This window comes from Metopolophium dirhodum, chromosome 7 (genome assembly GCF_019925205.1).
Source record: "Metopolophium dirhodum isolate CAU chromosome 7, ASM1992520v1, whole genome shotgun sequence".
In the NCBI taxonomy this organism is placed as follows: domain Eukaryota; kingdom Metazoa; phylum Arthropoda; class Insecta; order Hemiptera; family Aphididae; genus Metopolophium; species Metopolophium dirhodum.
The window spans coordinates 12,150,785-12,173,199 of record NC_083566.1 but is presented as its reverse complement, the minus strand read 5'-3'; the positions used below and the strand labels follow the sequence as shown (position 1 = coordinate 12,173,199).

Here is a 22,415-nt window from a genome sequence, read left to right as displayed (position 1 = left end):
CTATAGTATTATTACTACATTGTTACATTGTATAGTTTTTGCAGACATTACATATAAGTACATAATGAGTAATAACTAATAATATAGATTAATACAATTTAGGTACCTAATCATTAATGTCTTATCGTATTATCCTACTTATGTTAAGGAAATCTTGATTATTACACGAAGTCCTATTTTAGTGATCTAAGTAGGGAAAAGCTTACATTGTAAACTTGGAATGTGCACAATAACCAAATCAAAGTCTACAAAATAAATGGATTAAAATTTAATCAAGTATTAGAACATTTCAATTTACGGAATTAAACATTGCTATTGTCAACGAGTAGTATTTAATTTCTAAAAAAATCAGAACAAATCAATTTAAATTAATGATTTTAAATTGAATTATTTAATTTTAATGATTAAAATAAGGTTATATTAATTTATAAATACATTTTCTTACATTTTTATAAACGTAAATATACATTAATATTATTACATTTCACACTCCAATAACAAATTATTCACACAAATTGTATCTAATGATTAATTAATCACATTAAAATTTAGCTGATAATTTTCACATTGCCCCAAAAATTCGAGAATTTAGCACAATATCTGAATTTCCTAATTCAGATAATAACAATCATTATATGCAATATCAATAAATACATGGTTACTATGTATACACATTATATAAAAATTACGTACACCAACACCTACAACTGTACAGTAGAGCGATTACCTACTGTCTCCTTTTTGAAATACATAGATAATTGGTAGATATTTGTTTTACAATAAGCATATTAGAATACTACGTAATACGTATGTGGTGAATTCTTAATTATCATATAGACATATATAACAGACATAATAAAAAGAAGTCTCTCAGTGGTGACATACTTTATATTTTGATTTCATTGTTAATTAAAATTTAAGAAATTTTTTGTAACCTTTTTCGTTTAGTAACGTGATTATTTCCTTTCTCTGGTGGTTCACTAAACCATTAGCATTCCACATTCAAATGAGCAAGGAGTTTAATATATTGTAATAATTGTGTTTTTTTGGACTATGTCTAATATTGCACTAGAATTAGTTATAAGAGTAATTACTATGGGTCAGCATGAATAAGTGAACTTACTGGGAAACACTATAGGACTTATCGCGTACACAGATGATTTAATACTGATGCCAGAGGAACACAATGAATTAAAGTCGCTATTCTAAATCACTGTTCAGTCGGCCAATATGGAAAAGACAAAATAGTGGTCGTAAGGAGGTAGAATAACGCAAGATTAAGCCCCTTCTTAAGTATATATCAAGTATATAATCAAATATAATTTCAGTAGAGTGGATCAGTTAAAGTACCTAGACGGAAATAGAAGCAAAAATACTGGCTGGAAACAAATAACAATATACTTATACAATAAACAAGTTGAAAAATACAATATACATTATACGTATACGTATTAACTACTATGCCTAAATTATAATGGCTATAAACTATAACTAAAATAATATTCAATTAAAATTATTTAAAATTATAAATAAATGTTCAAGCTGTGTTTAGTAAAAACATTCAATTACTTTTATTGATATCCAATACATTAGGTATATTATTACAATGAATTTCAAGTATGGGTATTCATTTACAATAATTAATTTTGTATCAAGTATTTGAAAAGTGTTTAAATACTTGGAAAACATATTTGAATATTATTCAAATACATTGGCTGAAAAATATAATCGTATATTCATATATTCGGATTATATTACATCGTATTATTTTAGAAGGAGCTTAATATTACGAAAAATACATTAAATACACGAAAGTTTTAAATGCTGTTGAGTAAAATATAATTTTAAATAATAATACAAGTCCGAGGGCTTGGTGTGGCATGGTTGTTGGTCGTGGTGGCTTAAGTGTGCTGCATCGTCCGGCGCCGCTAGCTGGGTGACCACCCAGGTTTTTAGCGACGCGAATCCTCTCTCCGCATACAAAGGTGTTGCTCAAAACCAACCGTAACCCCCACAAAATTCTAATGGCCATAGTTGCCGATGCTTCAAAACTAATAAAAATTATATATGTATTTATAAAATTATATCAATTGTTTAAATATTTACTGATTAATCATTACAAGTAACAACTTACAATTTACAAATGTTGAAATATAACCGAGTTTTGTTTTTGGTCTCAACATAACTAGATTACTCCATCTTTGTTGACTATTTCCATAATTATATGAATATATTTCCGTTCAGAATTTAAAATAAAGAGTAGTTGGTTTTGTAAATAAATGTGTGCCGTTGCACAGATTTTCGGGTTTAATGCATGACATAGGTACCTACCGTTATAATAATATAGGTATTAGGTAAGCGTAAATTCGTCAAGGTACCTATTATTGTTTAATACCATATACTATATCAAGCCTTTGCGTACACAAGATACGTATTATATTATAATAATATTGTTTTGTTCATATCTGAATTATTCAAATCGGTAGTTCAATCACTGATAGATACAAAAATATATGTTCTATTATCTCATAATATTGAAATAAGTATTTAGTGCCAACAAATGTAAAGCAGAAACCAAAATGTATTCTATAGGTAAAAAAAAGAAATTACTATCAGTTTTTCTGTTACAATAATATGATTTGAAAACGGAGATATTGAATTTTGGTAGAAAGTTGAGGTATATAAAGATTTTTAAAGACAATTAAAAATCTTTTATATACATATATGAAAGCAACAATAAAATATATAAAACTCGAAGATTGATTCTCAGTTTACCAAAAATTATGAAGATTTTATTAATAACTGCGGGTTTTATTTACACTTCTTCACAACAACTTTACTGGAGAATTTGGAATGGGTTCTCTAAATTTGTTCAGTTTCTAATCCATGAAACTTTTTGAGCTTTTTTGCTTAAAGCTTCAAAAGATATAGGTACTTAAGAAAAAAAAAAATATACATTGTTATAAAATGAATTTCTTCCATTGAAATCAAAAATATATGCATTAATCCGCATGCATTATAATAATGAATATTATTGAATTAAAGTAACTATTACTACAATTTTAAACATCCATAAAAAGAATAGCTGAGATAATGATATGTATTTATATTTTATATATACTAGAATATATTAAAATAACAACTTACTTTATATTAAAATGTCAGTCTTATTTTTTTATTTTTTTATTTTCTATTATACTATTGTATAATACATTTTAACGTACAACAATTGTTTATGTTTTTTTTTTCAATTACCATATTTCAATCCTGCCTACCTTTTAACCCTTAAGTACAACTGGTACATATTTGATTAAAGTATACGAATTTTTTTTTATTACTTTTTTGTAATGTATGGGGTAGACTACATTATTAATACTCGGATTACACGTTCCAGTGCATTACCGGTATAATGTATTTTTTAAGAAGTGGATGTGCACTGCGTGAATAGAGCGATTTTACTGCGTGTAAATATTCGATATTGAAATATTATAGTATAATGTAGAGATAAGCAACGGTGTCGTTGTTTTTTAGCACAGCACCGTGGTGGTGTCGATGACCGCTACGCTATAAAAATCACTTTCACACACCATTTTAACCATGTTTTATTCTTTTAGATACAGTTTGTGCCAAGAACAATAACATTATTACAATGACAGCATATATCGAGAACTTTATATCTATGATTTTGAGATTGATTAATTTGAACACACAATATATAGAATTAAAATAGTTAATAATACTATAATAGTCAATCGTCTATACTCTATGGACTATGACTATATACTCAGTGTCACACAGTGCAGTTGTGTAGTGTGCATTATATTATGTAGAATGTTTTTTTTTGTTTATTCGTATGTTCATTGTAAAGATTACAACATACATTCTACAAATCAAACTTAAGTAGGTACATCGGTACATGGTTAATATAAGGATATTTAAAAAGTAAATACCAGAAAATATCTTGTTCGGAATAGTTATTTTATTGCCTTATTGTCCTTATACCTACTCCAACATTATGTGATTTGGATTATTTAAAAATATAACTACCTGTCGCCTTTTATAGAACCAAATTCAATACGGAGTGTGTGCTTTTTTATTATAACATTTATTTATAATTGAGAAAGGAATAGTCATAAAAACTTGACATTTTCAATCATTATTTTTACAAATCTTTTCTAACCATAATATTATTTTTTTTTTAAATATTTCGCATTAATTATTGAAGCTATTTATGGGCTTGAAGTTTTTTTAGTTTTTTTCGATTTATATTGATTTAAATATAGTTTATCTGTCAAAAAGCTTTATATTTTTGAGTATGTGTGCACGATGATTTATGGTAAAAAAAATGCTACTTTCAAACTTTGCATGTGGTTTCTGGTAGAAAATTGGATCTAGTTAGTACATTTGGAAACTTCTCAATATTTTTATATGAAATACACCATTATTTAGCCTTATAATGCGTAAACTATAATTAATTTCCACAGTACCTATCTGTGAATTTTGGAAATTCCAAACTTTCCTGCGAATATTGCATCCTTATACGCACGGGCGATATAAAACGATTAATATCATTAATTATTATATTATAATATTGAATATATAAAAACATGCGAAACGGATGCGATTTCTGAATAACTTAGAACGGTGGTGGCGGTGCGCTTGAAATCGATGCGTGCGACTCCGAACGAGATTGATGACGTCATAAAACGGGCGCGTTGTGACGTATGAACGTCTGAAACCGTTTCTCAATGCATCACCATTCACCGCAAGGGCTGTGGCGAGGCGCTTCGCCTGTGCGCCGTTTCAATTCAAGTTTTCGCACACGTTCTACCACGCCGCGCCATTTTAACGCTAGACGTTGCCACCCTAATATGCACGCCGTCCGCAGTTCGCCACAATCGGTGTTGTATACATATAGGTACCACCGCTTCCATCACAACTTATCACCACTGCAGGTTGTCCGCAGGCTCTCTGTTCCATCATTGTCGTTACGGGTGGGCCATGGTTTAAAAGAATGAATACGGGTGGTGATTCATCCAGCATCCCCCTTTTATCCGTTAATAATGCATTTATTTTATTTTTAAAATTTTTAAGTACATTTAAAGAGTAAGGACCATAATGTTTAAAAATACTTGGTTTTATAAATCATTATTTGAGGAGCATCCTGCAACTAAAAACTACTTTCTTTTAAATGAGGCTACACTCTTTTTCACTGTAATTTTCCAAACTGATGATTTGATAATGTTGATCTATTTACAATATAAAATGTATATTTATTTTAAAGTAATACAATCTTTAAATTAATAAATTTCAACAGAATTTTACGATCGAGATTCGAGATACAGATCTCAATGTTTCATAAGTATTACATTGATTCGTGTTAGAAGGTTTGCAGCAATGAGAAAGCATTATTCTGAAAATGATTCAGTGAACAATAATATTCTAATTCTAGAACAACTTTTTCATACTTGACAATTTATAATTTTATTTTATTAATTTTTATACTAACTAATACAGTAAATTATTATCATAGTTTTGTTAATTAAGTTATGCAAGTTGCTATATGCTTGAAAACTCTAAGAATAAACAATGTTGTATCAAAAGTAAATATTTTGAGCTATTTAACATTTTTCTACTAAGGTTATTCCCTATAATAATAGACAGTGATGATTTAAAAATAGTTTATTAAAATATATAATATATATATTTTTATGATTTGTAAAAGTTGTATTAGTATATAGAAGTAAAAATTGACTAAATATTACATAATAATATAATATACTTTATATTTCATTATTAAGGACTATTATTCTTTGTACATAAAGTTCAACGACTTAGAAACTACTCGTTCACAATTTGATGAAAAATTATTTTGTAAAAAAATTATCTGAATAACAACTTATAGTAAAAAAGGGAGGTTATCATTTGAAAAAAAATTTTGTAGGCTGCACGCACGTTTTTCTTAAAATAGCGTAAAAATTTATTTCAGTTTTTCTTAAATAATGTTATTAAAAATTCAAAATATCAGAGTTTGAATAAATGCGTTATTTAATGATAAAAGTAAAAAGGGGCATGAACATGCTTGATTAATCACCCTATATATATATTTATGGTGTTTTGGGGTGAGAAACGCGCAATAAACAAAACATTACCGATCGAATTTCATCGTTTTATAACCCTCCCCCTGTCAACGAAACCGTAGGTACGCTGCACGACTATAATATCCATGCGCGCATAAGACTAGTATACAATAGACGCCGTTGCGACGAAATATTACCACTACACCCCACCCCGACCCATCATCAAAACACGGTTATTTGCGGATACACTATATTATATATTATTATAATTTAACCCCTCTCTGCGACCCGCGTTACTTATTAAACCGTTCGTTTATTACAGATTTAATTGTCGACTCATTAATAATACTGTTATTAGTTATTACTATTATTAGTTATAACTATGATCACTAAGAATTTTTGCCACCACCCAACCACCTCTAGGTGTATATCATTATACGTATGGAGGCCACGCCATATTATTCCAATTTCTGTGTTTCCTGTGTTAGTTATCAAACAAGTTAATATTTCTGAGTTGGGTTGTACATTTATTATAATAGGTACTATAATATAAAAATATGTCGGCAACGGTGTCATAAGCGCGATTTACCGTAATTTTTATGATTTACAATTTTGTGTTAACGGAAAATTATATTATGGACCCACAAACTGGATCCTATACCAAGCATATTGAATGTTGATGATATATTATATAGTTAGAGATTACGAATCAAAAATGTTCTATACTGTATCTATGCTTAATGCCTATAGGCAGTAATAACAATATATTTATAAAAACAACCATTTTTCAAATACATTTTTATAAATTATTTGTTTGTTTTGTTTTTAATAATAATATTTTATGTAACAGGCTTTTTTTGTGAATTAATATTTATGTATAGGTACTTAATGAAGTTCACTTTAATAATTTGTATATACTATTTGTAAATATTTTTTTGGAAGAACGCTTACGACTCCGGTCGTGGGTCACGCAAATTGTGGTAGATTGCTTACGGCACCGTTACAGGACGTATGTCAGTATGTGACATGTATCGATGTATTAATTGTTATATTATAATTATTGTTCGTGGAAAAAACAAATAACACAACCATTATTTATTATGACAGTATACACTGGTTCGACATCAGTCAATTGACACGTTTTGTTCACAAAATGTTTGCGTTTATAGTTTATACCAATAATAATAATAATAATAATAATTATAATAATGCCTAATAAAGTAATAAATAATATTAATAACTAAATAACTAATATCTATAACCGAACGGCGGTGAAGGCTGTGAGAGGTGGCCAATAAAATCGAAATCAGTAAAATTTTATTGTATTATATATATGACATTAAGGCAAATAATACTTATATAGTATGTATACGTAGGCATACGTAACTACGAAATTAACTGTATAATATGATAACTACTATATTATATGCAATTAAATAATCACTCAAAGTAACAACTAGGTACTACGAACTTACGAACTTTACTGTCGATGAAATATTATTCAGGAAATTAAAATATTTTCATTACATTACCATTGTCCATGCCTACAAAGTACCTAGGTACAGTAATAAAATAATAGTGATATCAAATAATAATTATTTTATTTTTGTCGTGGTATTGGAACATTTTGACTTTGCAGCGTAAACGCGTTTTAAGTAAGCTATAGGTCATAATAATTTCTGTATACTAATCTATGGAGTACCTATACTAGTATAGTCTTAGTATTATTATGATTTCATCAATGTAAATATAATTATAAAAAAGACGCGTGCCTTCCGATCGAGTATAATTATTTTTAATCCTTACAACATTCTATACCCAACTATTTGATAATAGTATTGAAAATAATTGTTCTCCTATATACTTGGCAGTTGATGTAGAAATATCGATTTACCTTCTTGCGCATTTTATGTTAATACTATAGTCCATAATATACGTATGTTATTTTATACACACTATATTATTATACAAAAATTATTTTAATAATAACGAGTGTACTTTTAAATAAATATTTTTTCGATATAACGATTGATACCTACGCATATAATTTATGTGGCACTATATTTTAAAAATGTAATGGTGAACATTTTAAAACAGTGTACATTATTTTTATGTAAATTCCAACTGTTGAATATATTTTTAAATTGAGATTGAAAAATAAAGGTATATATAGGTATTAATAATAATTATATATTTTTTTTAAATGTCATAAAGCTGATAAGTTATAAATATTAACGTTCAAAATTATAAATACATAACATCACTATACATGTTTAGCATTCAAGCTTTTGGCAACTAAAAAGTAAATGGAATAATTTAATGGCCATTTTTAGACTGTATTCGTATTTAATATATTTTTTTTATCGCAATGATAATAATAAAAAATGATATTATGTTTATAAAAAAATATGACTATTTAATAGCATTTAACAAAATTAATGTATATTTCGTCGGAATGTCAATATTCTAGTAATCTAGTCAATCGTCAATGTACTCTAGATAGACTATAGGTAATAAATTCTTACTCCTGTATCTCGTTTGTTTATATGGGTTATAACTTATAACGGATATGATAAGCAAAATTATTATAAGTTTAAATTGAAATATTACCTACTTTTTCATAGTATACTACAATTTTATATCGTTTATTACAAATTTCATTGCTGTTTATAAATGATAATACTATATTATGATACCAGCCATAATAATTTAGATTTTTTGATATTACTTAGCAGTTATGCTTATAATAGCATGTTACAACACATAATAGTAATAACAATGCACTATTGAAGAGCGTACATTAAATAAGTACTTACGTTATTTTTAAAATAATTAAATCCATTGCATTAACATCATATGTTGTTTTGAACAGTTCTAGACAACTCATAAATCTGACGCTGGATAGAAAAAACTTTGGGTTTGAAAAATAATATCTGAGTGCCAAATTATAGAGGCATAGTCAATATTATGGAAACGTATTAGGGAATAATCTAATATTTTTAGAGCTCAACTATCATTAAAATCACTACACATACGTTTTAATAATTTCAGCTTCATAAAAGATTTATTACGAATAAAATCAATATGATTGCTAAAAGATAGTTTTGTGTCAAATAAAACTCTTAGGTTTTTAATAATATTTGTACGTGTTAGATTTGTATTATACAACATAATATAACATAATTAAAATAGAGTGTATCTTTTTTTAAAGTGTACGATTTATTAAGCAATATATATCAATATTTAAAGCCATTCTATTATTGTTGGGCCATTTATATATAAATTATCTGAATCGGCTTGAAGTTCGAATGAATCCTCAATACAATTGATTTTTTTTTAAATATTTGAGTGCCATCAGCAAATAATAGACATTTTGAGTAATTAAGAACTTTATTAATATCGATAATGAAAAAAATAAAAATTAAGGGGGATGGAATATGGTATTCGTTAACCTTGCAGGTATAAACAGGATCTATAATGGACGTTGTTTGCTTTTAAATCTCTGGGTTGATACCGCGGTGATGTAGCCACCGCGTCTATAAACAATATATTATTATATTATATTGATCACATTTTGGAGTAAATGCTCTGTTATTTGCGACAACCATAATGTGGACATTTTGCAGTCTTTCGCTTCGCCAAATGCGCATCCTACCCAATAATACCTCTGTATATAGATCTATATTATTATAGTGGCGACAGTGGCGTATATACATTATACGCGGTATTTATATAGAATCTAATTTATTTATTTTTCATATTTATTAACAATTTATATACAATATACAAACTGTACATAAATTTACAAGAAGCATATTTCTGTAGTGAATACTGCGAGATATGTAAGACATAAAATAAGTCACCGAGCACCGAACAGTGACACTATTATTATTTATTATATAGGATCTATATGTATAATACGAAATTACGTTAATAACTAATATTATGCATCATAATAATAAATATAATTTATAATAATAATATTCTATTCTATTGAAAATCGTCGGACATAGCATAACGCGATTATTTTACAGAGATTTTACTATACTTTTACAAACTTATATAATATAATATTATTTACACGTAATATTATATTGTGTAATATGTAAATAAAATAAATTCTATACAGCGGTTGTAGTACATTATACATACAAATAAGTAATAACTATCTGTTCTTATAAATTATAATAATAGGAACCTGTGAAAAATATATATAGGTCACTGATGTGCTTCTTCGCCTAACCTTTACACGCGCACAGAGACTTTTCGGGCACATATTACTTATACTCTCGGAAATCGGTCAGGCATTATTTTGGCGCACCGTAGAATCGAACAGCGCACAAACATCACGGGATTTTACTGGCGACCACGGTATATGTATACTCCAACTCCATGTGGTATTTGGTATCCTGAACTTACGTGCGAATAAACATGATATTTTCTTTTGGTCGTTGGTGCCCAGACTGTTATTGACGATTTTCGATCATACAGCTTTATATATTATATATATGCACTACAATGGCGTAATTAGGAATTTGTCTTAGGGCCATAGACATTTTCTTACACACAAAATACGAAATAAATATAACAAATACTAAATTTAAAAAGTACAGTGGTGAGTGATAACTGGGTACTATTTTATCAAAAATTCTAAAACCAATATATACACAAAATTATTAAATTTTGCTTTTAAATTCTACTTAATTTATTACCCATACAATATTATAATATATTTGGCATAAATTCACTTTTGCTACCCAGCATTTTTTTGAATTTTTTTTAAAAATACGGATTTCAACGAGTTAAAAACGATGGTGCAAAAAAAAATTGTGGAAATCATTATTTTGGAAGTGTTATCCTTCCAAATTTTGCGATTTTACGTTTACACGCATACCGTTGCAACGACTACAACGAATATAGATTTTTTACGTATTTTAAGGAGTTAATAATGATGGTTTTGAATTTTTTTTGCACTATTGTTCGATTGTTCGAAACTTATTGAAACACGTAGGTATGTTTCAAATAAAATGCTGGGCAGCTAAAGTGGATTTGTTCAAAATATTAAATTAATTTTGTTTGTAATATAATAATATAATGTAAGACATCATTTTTTTTGTACTGTTTATAAAAGAAATTCTAATTGTATTCAGTAACGGTATAATATATATGTTATAACAGCCCTGGGGGGGTGGGTATATCTATTCCCCTCATCCACCTTAATTATACCCCTTATGCACTTTATTTACTGTATCATATAGTGCTTGTTCAGTGTGACCAAATTCTAGTGAAACGATTATTGTGTTTGATGTAGAATGTAGGTATCAACATAGCTATACGTATATTTGCTTGTCCCATCACTTCGACCGTTTTCTGCGGAGAAGTTCTGAAACCTAAAAACCATTTATCTAGATTCTAGATTATTCATAGGTTCCTTGTATGAATGGACGCAATCCATGTACATCCGTGATTTAGAATTTATCGATTTTCCACAAATAGGTACTGTGCGTATCAGCGTATGTAAGTTTGTAAAATCCAAGAAAAGTTTTGTAATTAGTCGTGTAACATGACGAAGTTCTACTTCACCGGACTTTGCAGTTTGCCCACGACGGACTAGTTCGATCACACGTGCCTCAAGAAAGTTGGTATCGAAAGCTGTTACTGCGCGTTATTATGATGGGCAAATGCGTTTTCTGGTGGACAAAGGAGGAGGGTGTAAATTTATTATTGTGCAAATCTTATTATTATACTCCCATATTTTAAGGCTTTAAGTCGTATTTTCATAATACATTTTTTTAACATTATGCTTGAATAGTTCAATATTATTTTTCTGTGTGCGTTTTGTCTTGTAATTACAAATTAGTAATATTAGTTATTAAAATATTTATATTGTGTAGGACTGACATAGCAAGGTACTTTTAATGTTATACACATTAGTACATTACACTTCATAATTTATGTATTGGTAATATGGATAGAAGTAATAAGTATAAAACAAACTTGATATATTATAACTATTTTTACAATTTTATTGAATTATACACATATTATGTTATATTTATAAGTACCTAATATTCTCTTTTAAAAAAAAAATTAATAAAATAGAATACAAAACTTCCAGGAATGCTTTATAAAGATTTATTATTTGTAAATAATTTGAGGAGCGTCACTTCCTCCACTATGTTTTGTGTTACAATAGGTAAAATTATTTATTTTATTTTGCCTCCCTTCCTCAAAAAAAAAATATGGTGATATTTTCAGATTTTATTAGGTAAAATGACTGACTGTGGACAATTTATAGTTTATAACTTCACTGAGGGCGTATCATAAATAATATACACAAATGCACATTATATAGACTACAGCAATGATTAAAGTAATAAACGTAATGAATAATAGGTTATATTATGTATTTTTAATGTACCTACTCCGTTATACAATATGCACTATTTCGATTTTCGACATTGTAATATTATTTTTATATCTACATAAAACATTAAAATAAGAACACTTATTATATAATATTGTATGTTAAAAGGACGCCTGTGTCTTCGCATGCCTGTTTATCTACTAGGGTTTACCCATTTTCACTAATTATGAAAATACCTATATCCCTAGATTATATTCATACATATTACAGATTCAATTTTTTGGAATTATCACCCATTTATTTTTATAGAATATAAAAAGAGATAAGTCACTAGAAGTCAAAAAACTTTCTCAATGAAATAATGAATATATTTTTATCGCTGAAATGTAAAAATTAAAATATTGTTATTGTTTCTTATCGATCAAAAACACAGAAATTAAATTTTAAAACGCTAGTTAAGGCGGGGATGTCATGTACATTTCCTTTATTTTTTTTTTTTTTTTGAGGATTATTAACTAAATGTACCTTTATTATATAATTTATACCAAATTGTACTTTTAAGCAGTGCTCAAAATGGAAAAATTTCTGTACAGTAGAGAATTTTTTAAAAATCAAAAATATAAAATTATTAATTATTTATGTCATGCATATAATATATATTATATTACTATATTTATTATTTGGTACTGCCGTAATGGAACAAACCGTTCGATTGACGTAATGTCGTACCGCCAGTTCAACCGTCGCACGTCCGGTACAATACCAACCGGTTTTGCGTAGTTTTGCAGAGGCTATTATCGTAACGCGATATTGCGATCGTCACTAGGACTCTAGATATGTTATAGAGCCTTATCATAACTGTAGCGTAGCCGTAGTCGATACTCACTACTCAATACTTCTTGCCACTTGGTAGTAACGCAATCGATTTGGGAGTAGGACATCACCGTGGCGGCGAGGCTCACCCGCCGCTCACCAGTCACTACTCACTTGATAATAATATGTAGTTTCAGTATTGGAACGGATCGCCACGCGTTTAGTTTGTGCGCGTGTCAGTTGAACACCTGTCCGTTGTCGGTTCAATCGGTACTCAGTGATGGTAGAACTATAATTTTTCGATTCTACGATCGGCAAAACATTTGAACGCATTTCGGTTTGTTTCATTTGACACGACAGAGGTGTGTGCGCTGAAAGCTTATTTCATTCCCGGTAATAACAACTTTTATCTGATAAATCTGCAAATTAATTTTAATTTTACGGTTACATAATATCCCTCATTATCGATACAGGCGTAAGAACTATTTACCAAATCACCATAACTTCGAGAAAGTAAAAATATAATGATAATTATTTGGATAAATGTTCCACTGTCATAAAATTTAAGTTTAACAATTATTATATTTGGTTTTTATATGAAACAATTATTTATTTACATGTTATCTTTAAAGAAAGAGAAGGTTTTTTTGATTGAAGGGTGCAAAATATTAATTTTAAATATGTCTGTACTTAATATATATTTAAATTAAAAACGTGTTCTGGTTGATTTGGCTATAAGGACGTCGTGCCCACATGTGTTGTCTCCGTCTTACTAGGTAAAAAATAATAATATATAAAAATGTACGTCCAGCAGTTTAAATTTTGTGTTTGTAAATTATTTAAAAAAAATACTCGAAAAAATATAGGTTCTTACATCGATTATATGTATATTTAATTTTCACAGTAAATATAAATTATTAATGACCCGTGTAGACGTGTATAGTGATTGTAATAATTATAATTATAATTATTATTATGATTTATGACAACACATATTTATAAATAATATAAAGACGTAAAGCCTTTATAGTTTATACGGTAACAGTGTATTGTAATTGGTAACAATTTGTAACAATTACAAAATGTATCTACTGTGATGTTTTAATTAATTATCTATATCTCTATATATTTTACTATAATAGTTAAAATGTATAATGCTCCACATATTATTTGAAATTGCAGCGTCTTGCGTGTCGTAGAATATCGTGCACGCGTTGGTAGATTAATGATCACGCAAACAAGTTGTAATAATACAAATTTTTCTGCTGAATATACCTACATACCTAGATTTATACCTATATTAAACACATAACTTGGGGACGAGGTGGCCGAGCGGTATAACGCGACGGATTCGGCACAGCCGGTCCGAGTTCGATCCTCGACCACTGGGCGGCATTTTTCTCCGTGCAAGTCACGGTGTCCGGAGAACAAGTGCCGCCATCCCCCCACCCCGGGGCACGGCAGAAACCTACGGGTGCCCCATTAGAAATTCTGCCAAACACAACACACACGTGTACCAACCTACCCAATATAAAACCTACCAAACCTACCCAATATAAAACCTACAGTACCCTCCCCACACCCAATGGCCTATGTTGCCGCGGGTTACTCAATAAAAAAAAAAAAAAAAAAAAAAAAAAAAAAAAAAAAAAAAAAAAACACATAACTTATGTTTTATGTGCATACTATGTAGTATGTATAATAAAGATATACTAAAAAAATCTAAACGATTGTTATATCACTTATTTCGATGAATGTATACCTAATATTATTATTTTAAATACTTTATTTTCTTTGAAAATATTCAATTATTTTAATTAAGTTTAAACAACAACAACAACTTCATGAAATGAAAAAAACAATTTTTATACGACATGTTTTATAGAGTTCTAATTCCAAAAATATTTTATTGTTTTGAAAATTATAATATGTACATTTATAAAACAAAAAATATATATAATTAATATGTTAGAATATTGAACCAAAGAATCAGTCATATAATTTCAATCAAATTTTAAAGTAGTATGAAGTTAGTTGGTACATAACGAAAATAATTGCTGTCGTATCTACAAAACCTATAAAGATGTAGATTATAGGTATATGATTAGGAAACTCTTTCAGCCCTTAAGCCTTTTACATGAAAATTTATCAATTCGCCTTCTAAAACCAATAGTGAATATATGTGGCATTAAATGTAGTATAATATGGATAGTATTCAATTCAGAATCTATATTATATATATATAGGTACACTCCTTTCAATTATAAATCCACTGAAATTTACATCAAGCTCATATTTAAAATTTAAATCAAGGCTGGTTTATTTAGCTTGTGTAATTTTAACATTTAAATTTTATCTACAGCTATAGAGACTATAACTGTCGTACATAAAAAGAAGCTATTGTGTCACACCTGATTCGAAATTTTTACTTTCTTGATTTTTAATATGGTAATTGAAATGAAAAAAGTCTGAATTTTGAAATCTTCAAGAATTTGTGTTAAATAGGAAAATAGTAAAAGTGTAACTCAGTAATGATAAGTCGGAGGGTAATTTAGCTAGCTTTAATATAAAATATTAATGAGAGATATTTGATATCACACCCAAGTGGTATAACTTGAATCCATAAAAACGTCGGCGTGAACAGTCCGAAAATCTCTATTATTTAACTTTTCTCCTAAACTATGATAGCTAGAAAGTTGGTTGATAACTCTAATAAATTTATTTTGTTAAAAGGAATTATCAAGTAGATACTAAATGTAGAAACAAAATTTTTTACAGATAAAAATGAGTTATTTTCCGATACATTTTCATTTAGCGAGGTAGGTTTCCGAAACTGCAGAACGGATTTTGTTGTTTGGGATCTTGTTAGATTCACATTGGCTAGGAGAAGTACAGAGAGTATTTTCAGAACTTTATCTCCAATAGTTAATTCACTACAAAGCTGTAAAGCTGAAAAACATAAAAAAAACGCCCAATAATATTTGTTTTAACTTTTTTTTAATGTTCTGTAGTGAATTAACTATTAAAGATAAAGTTCTGAAAATCTTCACTGCAGTTCTCCTAACCAATGAAAATGATTTTTTGTGGGGCTGTTCACACCGACATTTTTCTGGATTAAAATTGTTATACCGCTTGGGTGTGATATCAGTTTATACATTTTTAAAAATTCAAAATTAAGAAAGTGTACATGGCGATCCCTGACTTGGCAAGCGTTTTATTTTCGATACCGGTTAAAGCGTTAGAAAAACACCTTTGATAACAGTAAATGTTTTTTTTAGACCGACGTAATAGTTATTGTTGACAAATACCTGTAGGTAGGTGAATATGGAAAAAACCTTATCATAGAGTCAAAAAAAATGTATATCGCTTCGCTCGAAATAATTGTTTTATTTCACTCCATAGTATGTAAATTATATACAAGTAAAGTTTGTAATTTTCGGAGGTTATTTTGGATATTATTTTAAGTACTTTTCTTTAAAAAAATCATGTAAATTGTATAAGCACGTTACACATGCATTTATTAAACCAATTTGAATTTACTAATGATAAAAAAAAGCATGTAAGTGGATGTCACTCTGCTGTACAGTAGGTTAAGAGTGGGTCAATATATAATGGATTGTATTAAACTTGAATTCAATAATATAATATCATTGTATAAGAAAAACGATTCTGAGCGGAGACGGTGTGTCAGTCTGGATTTTTTATATTGTTATTATTAATTATAACCTGTTAGTTGAATTAATATTATAATATTATTATTATTGTTTTATCGCCAGAGCGTTAGAAATTAAAATCCCATTTTTAGCCGGTTTCGTAATTTGTCGGTAGTTCCTGTGGCATTAAATAACTATTGAGACCTCTCTAAAGTACCATCTTGATCCAATTTGCTAAAATATAAGGTACTATATGTTGAAATCGAAGCACTCCTTCTGGTAGAAATTTTGTATACAGGATATAAAAAGAAAAAAATAAACACCATTGTAAAATCACTAGCTTCCTCGCTCTGCTCAGAATCTAAAAATGTACTATACTATTCACACATATAATTATTTATAAGATAATAAGCATGGTATCCGGTCAAAGTCCCGAATTGTGAACTCAAAATAATTTGCTAATTTTCGTGATTCTTCGGTATTTTGTCAAGATTTGAACTTTAAATGCTTATAAAAAAAAACTGCGACTAAGGATTTTTAATATTTTTCAAATGTCATTGTAATAATATAGTAGGATCCTTGTATTAAATTTTCAAGCTTTTTTACCCAACAAATAAAGTTTTATTGACATTCATAGAAAAAAAGACTAATAAAATTGGAAACAGAAAATGTTCCTAAACAGTTCAAAAGAAATCAAAATATTTTGAAAATTTTATCGTGTATAAAAAATGCAAATATAAACGAACAATGAAAATTGCATGTACCTACGGTCATTTGTTTTAGAGTTGCATCAAAAACCAAAATCGATTTTCTCAAAAACAGATTTTGCGTAAAAATTCCCGTTTCCCCTTAATTTTTCTTTTGTTTTTCACGTCGCGTTTGAAAACTACTGAGAAATTTTTACTTTTGACCCCCCCCCCCCCCCCCCCAAAGTACCAACTAGATTCACTTTTCTATCAGAAAAGTTACTGTTGAAGAAAATCCAAGCACTTTTACTGTCATAAAAGGTGATGACAAAGACAGATACAAAAAAAAAAAAACACACATCATTGTAATTGGACTTAACCTTTTTACTGTGGTCACACAATTATTATTATTTACATAAGTGTAATATTACTTGAGTTGATTTAATTTGTTTTATATATAATACAATATTATTTAGTAAATAGTCTAAGAAATATTTTCACACTTTGATATAAATAAATATTTATATTTTACGTTTGTTTTCTGTGTGTTTCAGAAAGTGCCTATCATTATCAACACTTAAGTCCTAAACAGCAACGAGATAAGAATAAAAAATGAATAAATATCTGTTTGGGGTCGAGGTAAGTTACATCTCGAATGGTTAAAAATTAAGTTTATACATTATAACGTGTATATTATATTATATACATGTATATACTTATAAAGTATAATTTTATAAACATAACCAAAAATGTTTTTAAAGTTAATAGTTAATTAGTTAAGAGGATGTCAGCGCACTATTGGTTTTCTCTCTCTGGCCCACGCGCAATATGGACAAAACGCATTTGTGCAGAATCGTTTATTCTTTGTTTTCAAGTAATCTTACAGTAAAATCACCCATTACAAAAAAGATAGAGAATAATATTTTTGAGGGAATGTCATATCGATTTATCTAAATATTGTTTCAAAACAATTTAAACATCATTTAAATTTACAACATTTTTTTGTTTATTTTGAAACTCAAATAACAATAAAATCTAAAATCGATATGACATTCCCCCAGAAATATTATTCTCTATATTTTTTGTAATGGGTGATTTTACTCGAAGATTACTTGAAAACATAGAAAAAACGATTCCGCGAAAATGCGTTTTGTCTATGCTGCGCGTGGGTCAAAGAGATAAAACAAATAGTGCGCTGACATCCTCTTAATATCGTATATCTATTATATAATACATCGACTATCATTAATTTTGCTATATATTATCGTATATCTCGAATATACATGTATAAATTATAATTATTATTCGTGGTTGAATATCCTCATGGGAGGGCCGGTATTAATACCTACTATCGGTTATAGTGTCAATATAATATTATATATTTAACTACGCAGGACTGTTATATACATTTATACAGAGTGGTCCATTTAACAATAAACACTTTTGTTATTTCAAAAAGATGGAACAATCTTTTTGAAATTTTCGATCCGAAAAATTTAAATAGGTATTGAAATATCATTATTATACCTAAAATGTTAAGTATTTCTTATGCACCCTGTAACAATTGATATACTATGTCCATATAGAAGAGGGAACAGTAAACGTTTATAATATTATCCTGACCTCAACATTTTAAGAAACGTAGATAGGTAGTCATTTGTACAAACATAAAGCGTTAGGAATATATAATGTTTAAGTATCTTACTTTTTACAAACAAAATATTTCAAATGAAGTTAATGATTTTCTATTTTCTATAATATCGAGTATCGAATATCTGACTTCAGTGATATTAAATGTTACATTATCATACCGCATTCGCAAGATATCAATAATAGGGTGGATCACCAATCATGTTGTGTTCGTATTTCATATTATATACGAGTATGTTTCATATAGGTACATTATAACATTGAGTATATTATGACCCTTGTTTTGTGTTCGTGTGATAGTGGTTACGAGCTAGGGTATGGGTTGGAACAGACATAATACCTACCTACATGGCATACATGCACTGTTTTAAGCAGGTACATATATATTACATTAATCATAAACAAGTTTAAGGCTCCACTGACAGTTTATATTTCGCATGCTTCCCGCTCTTTATAGCCTGAATTATTTTGTTCTTTCCATTCCACCTGTTCGACTTGCTTTATTTTTCCGCTCGCCACAACGGCACCACTAGTCTTTACCGCCTATCTATGTACAACGATTGCATTTTATGTGTATTCGTGACTACCACCAAGGTTTTATGTCAATCGTAAACGTGAGTGAACGTCTTTTGTTTTATGGGTTTTGATTTGATTTTAAATTAAGTAAATACAATTATTTAATAACTTTATCAACCGATTCAATTTATTGAACTCTTAATGGTAACTGCACATACAAATATCACATTAAAAAAAGATTCACTTCCATAGAAGTACCTATTATAAATTATATTACAAGGTTCACTATACCTACAGCTTCCAGTAGTTATTTCAAAACATTATAAGTTCAATTTTTATTTTTTCAAAGTAAAGTATAAGCTAAATCAATTTATCTATTTTGTTTTATTTTTTATTCATTATCATCATACTGATTTTTCTCTATTTTCCTTTTTTTAAAACAACATTTTATATTTTGAATTTCTTACTGTATAGTAGAATATTTTATTGAAAATTTTGACGTTTTTATACTAAGCCAATGATAAATGAGCGTAGTTAAATATTTAAATAACAATTTAAAGTTGTATGAATCCAACAACATATTTTTGTTGGGACAGTGGTGTATTTTTCACTTATATGTAACATATTTAATAATATTATGTAAACCTTAGTTAGTCATATTATTATGAGATTGTACTAGGACGAAAAAATGCTCAATCTAATCTAAGAATTAATTTTATAAAACAATATTATATTCCGAAACATTAAAAAAATATAATAAAAATCATATTTTTAACTTTGCGTTTAATGTAAAAGTAATTTCGTTATTTAAAAGATAATTCGCTTAATAATCTTAAGATTAATATTTATTATAAGTCATTGATTTTTACGAATTGATTGATTTTGTATAATATCTTTAATATTAAAGACAATTTTGAAATATTTCTGCTTTAATTTTTTTAAATTGCTTATTTAAATATGGAGACACATTTTGTTAGTAATACAATACCCATAACCTTTATGTGTATTTATAAAATTGTATGTTACCATATATTAACATCGTTAAAATAACCCATCGCATATAAATATTATTATTTTAAACGATAGTATCGTTAAATTTAAAATATCCACTGTTGGAAATATATTAATATTACAATTCCGAAGAAATTTGATAGTAAAACTATGTTGCATAAAATAAAAATTTTAATAACTTCCCTTTGGCCCTTATGGGCTATGGTTATATTTAAAGGAACGATGGATGAGTTAATTATTATAATTTTCCATTTAAATTGTCAGGGGATAAGTCCGAAAGGGGACTTAAATTACGCGCTAGCTATAATTTTCTTCTATCATGCTCCGTCGATCATGTTGAAAACCACTTTGTTTGATTATAATTATTCGGTAGTTTCAGTGACCTAGGAAACTTAGTGACCTTTTTCACACGCCATTAGGATATACTTATGTCACTTAAGAAGAGACATTTTTCTTTATTTATTTGAATGTTTACTCTATAAATGTATTAATATTAATTTAATAACTCTATATTTATACTTTTTAGTACCTATATCTAATATATTTATATAATACGTATGTTAGATTAAATATAATAAATTATAGTTTATAATTTTTAATAAATGTTGACATTTAACATTTACATAAACTTCTTATTGACAACATATTTTTAAATAAAATATAAATACCACATAATCGGTCGTTAAATATATTAGGTACTATTTTATAGTGCAGTTGTGCTAGTTTAGCTAGTGAAATAAATGTAAAATGTGTAGTTTAGTTGGTTAATACTTAATATAGAGTGAGCAATTTAAAATGTTGCATTCGTTGTTAATGTAATACTGTTACAGATATATTATGTTGTATATTAATCAACAATTACATTTTTTAAAAATATATTTGAATAGTTTATAAATAGTTAATTAAGATTCAGCTTAGAATATTACCTATAATTTATATAAATACCATTCTTAAAATTATTTTTACAAGATAATATTTTTATTATTTAAAATTCATGAAGTGTTCCAATTTTTAATTTTACAATACAAATTTTAAGTATTTGGATAAAATATACCAGCGTTAATTTTATACAAAATATTTGAACGACACATACAATTTTAGACAGTTTTTATACAAATTATTTAAGTCTTATTGAAATATTAAATTCATTTCTAAAAGTAATTTTAGAACAGTGTTCTTTTAAAAATATACATAGGTAGGAACTCTGTACGAAATACGTAATAGTTAATTTCCTTCCATTGTTATTGGAAGCATCTAGTCTATAATCAATTAACAATGACCGTAGGTAGAAAATTAGGCTGGTGTAACTGTGTAATGGTAAATCCGTAAAAAAATATTTACTTATTCTTTGCTAATTTATTGTTTTTTCCTTCATTGTCACTTATAAATTACGATATTAGAAGATATCCTTAAACAAAACTGTAGCCAATAGAACACAAATTATTTAAATTTCATGTATTCGTAAATTCAACGTTTCCTTTAAATAATCTACAAACCACAATCTATGATAATGAAAATACTACGCTATTTTATACGTGTAGTAAACAAAAACAACTGGGCAATATTCAAATATATTTATTATATACATAATTTTATGTTATTCTGAATTTGTATATCTGTTGTATTCTAGCGTGATTAT

The 22,415-nt window shown here is 27.8% G+C and overlaps 1 protein-coding gene across 12 annotated transcripts in view; it reads left to right on the top strand.

Annotated features, from left to right (window-relative positions):
- The window catches only part of LOC132948053 (glucose transporter type 1), an 86,729-nt gene that overhangs the window by 25,786 nt on the left and 38,528 nt on the right, over nt 1-22,415 (top strand). For 10 of the 12 annotated variants that reach the window (XM_061018323.1, XM_061018322.1, XM_061018324.1 and 7 more), the window contains exon 3: nt 18,154-18,238. Coding sequence is in view for 2 of the 12 variants with exons in the window: in XM_061018330.1 (XP_060874313.1) it covers nt 18,212-18,238 (27 nt within the window). In the remaining 10 variants the exon portion in view is untranslated. Of the gene's footprint in view, nt 1-13,382; nt 13,654-18,153; nt 18,239-22,415 lie in introns of those variants that run through there. The other 2 variants (XM_061018319.1, XM_061018329.1) reach the window with 2 other exon arrangements.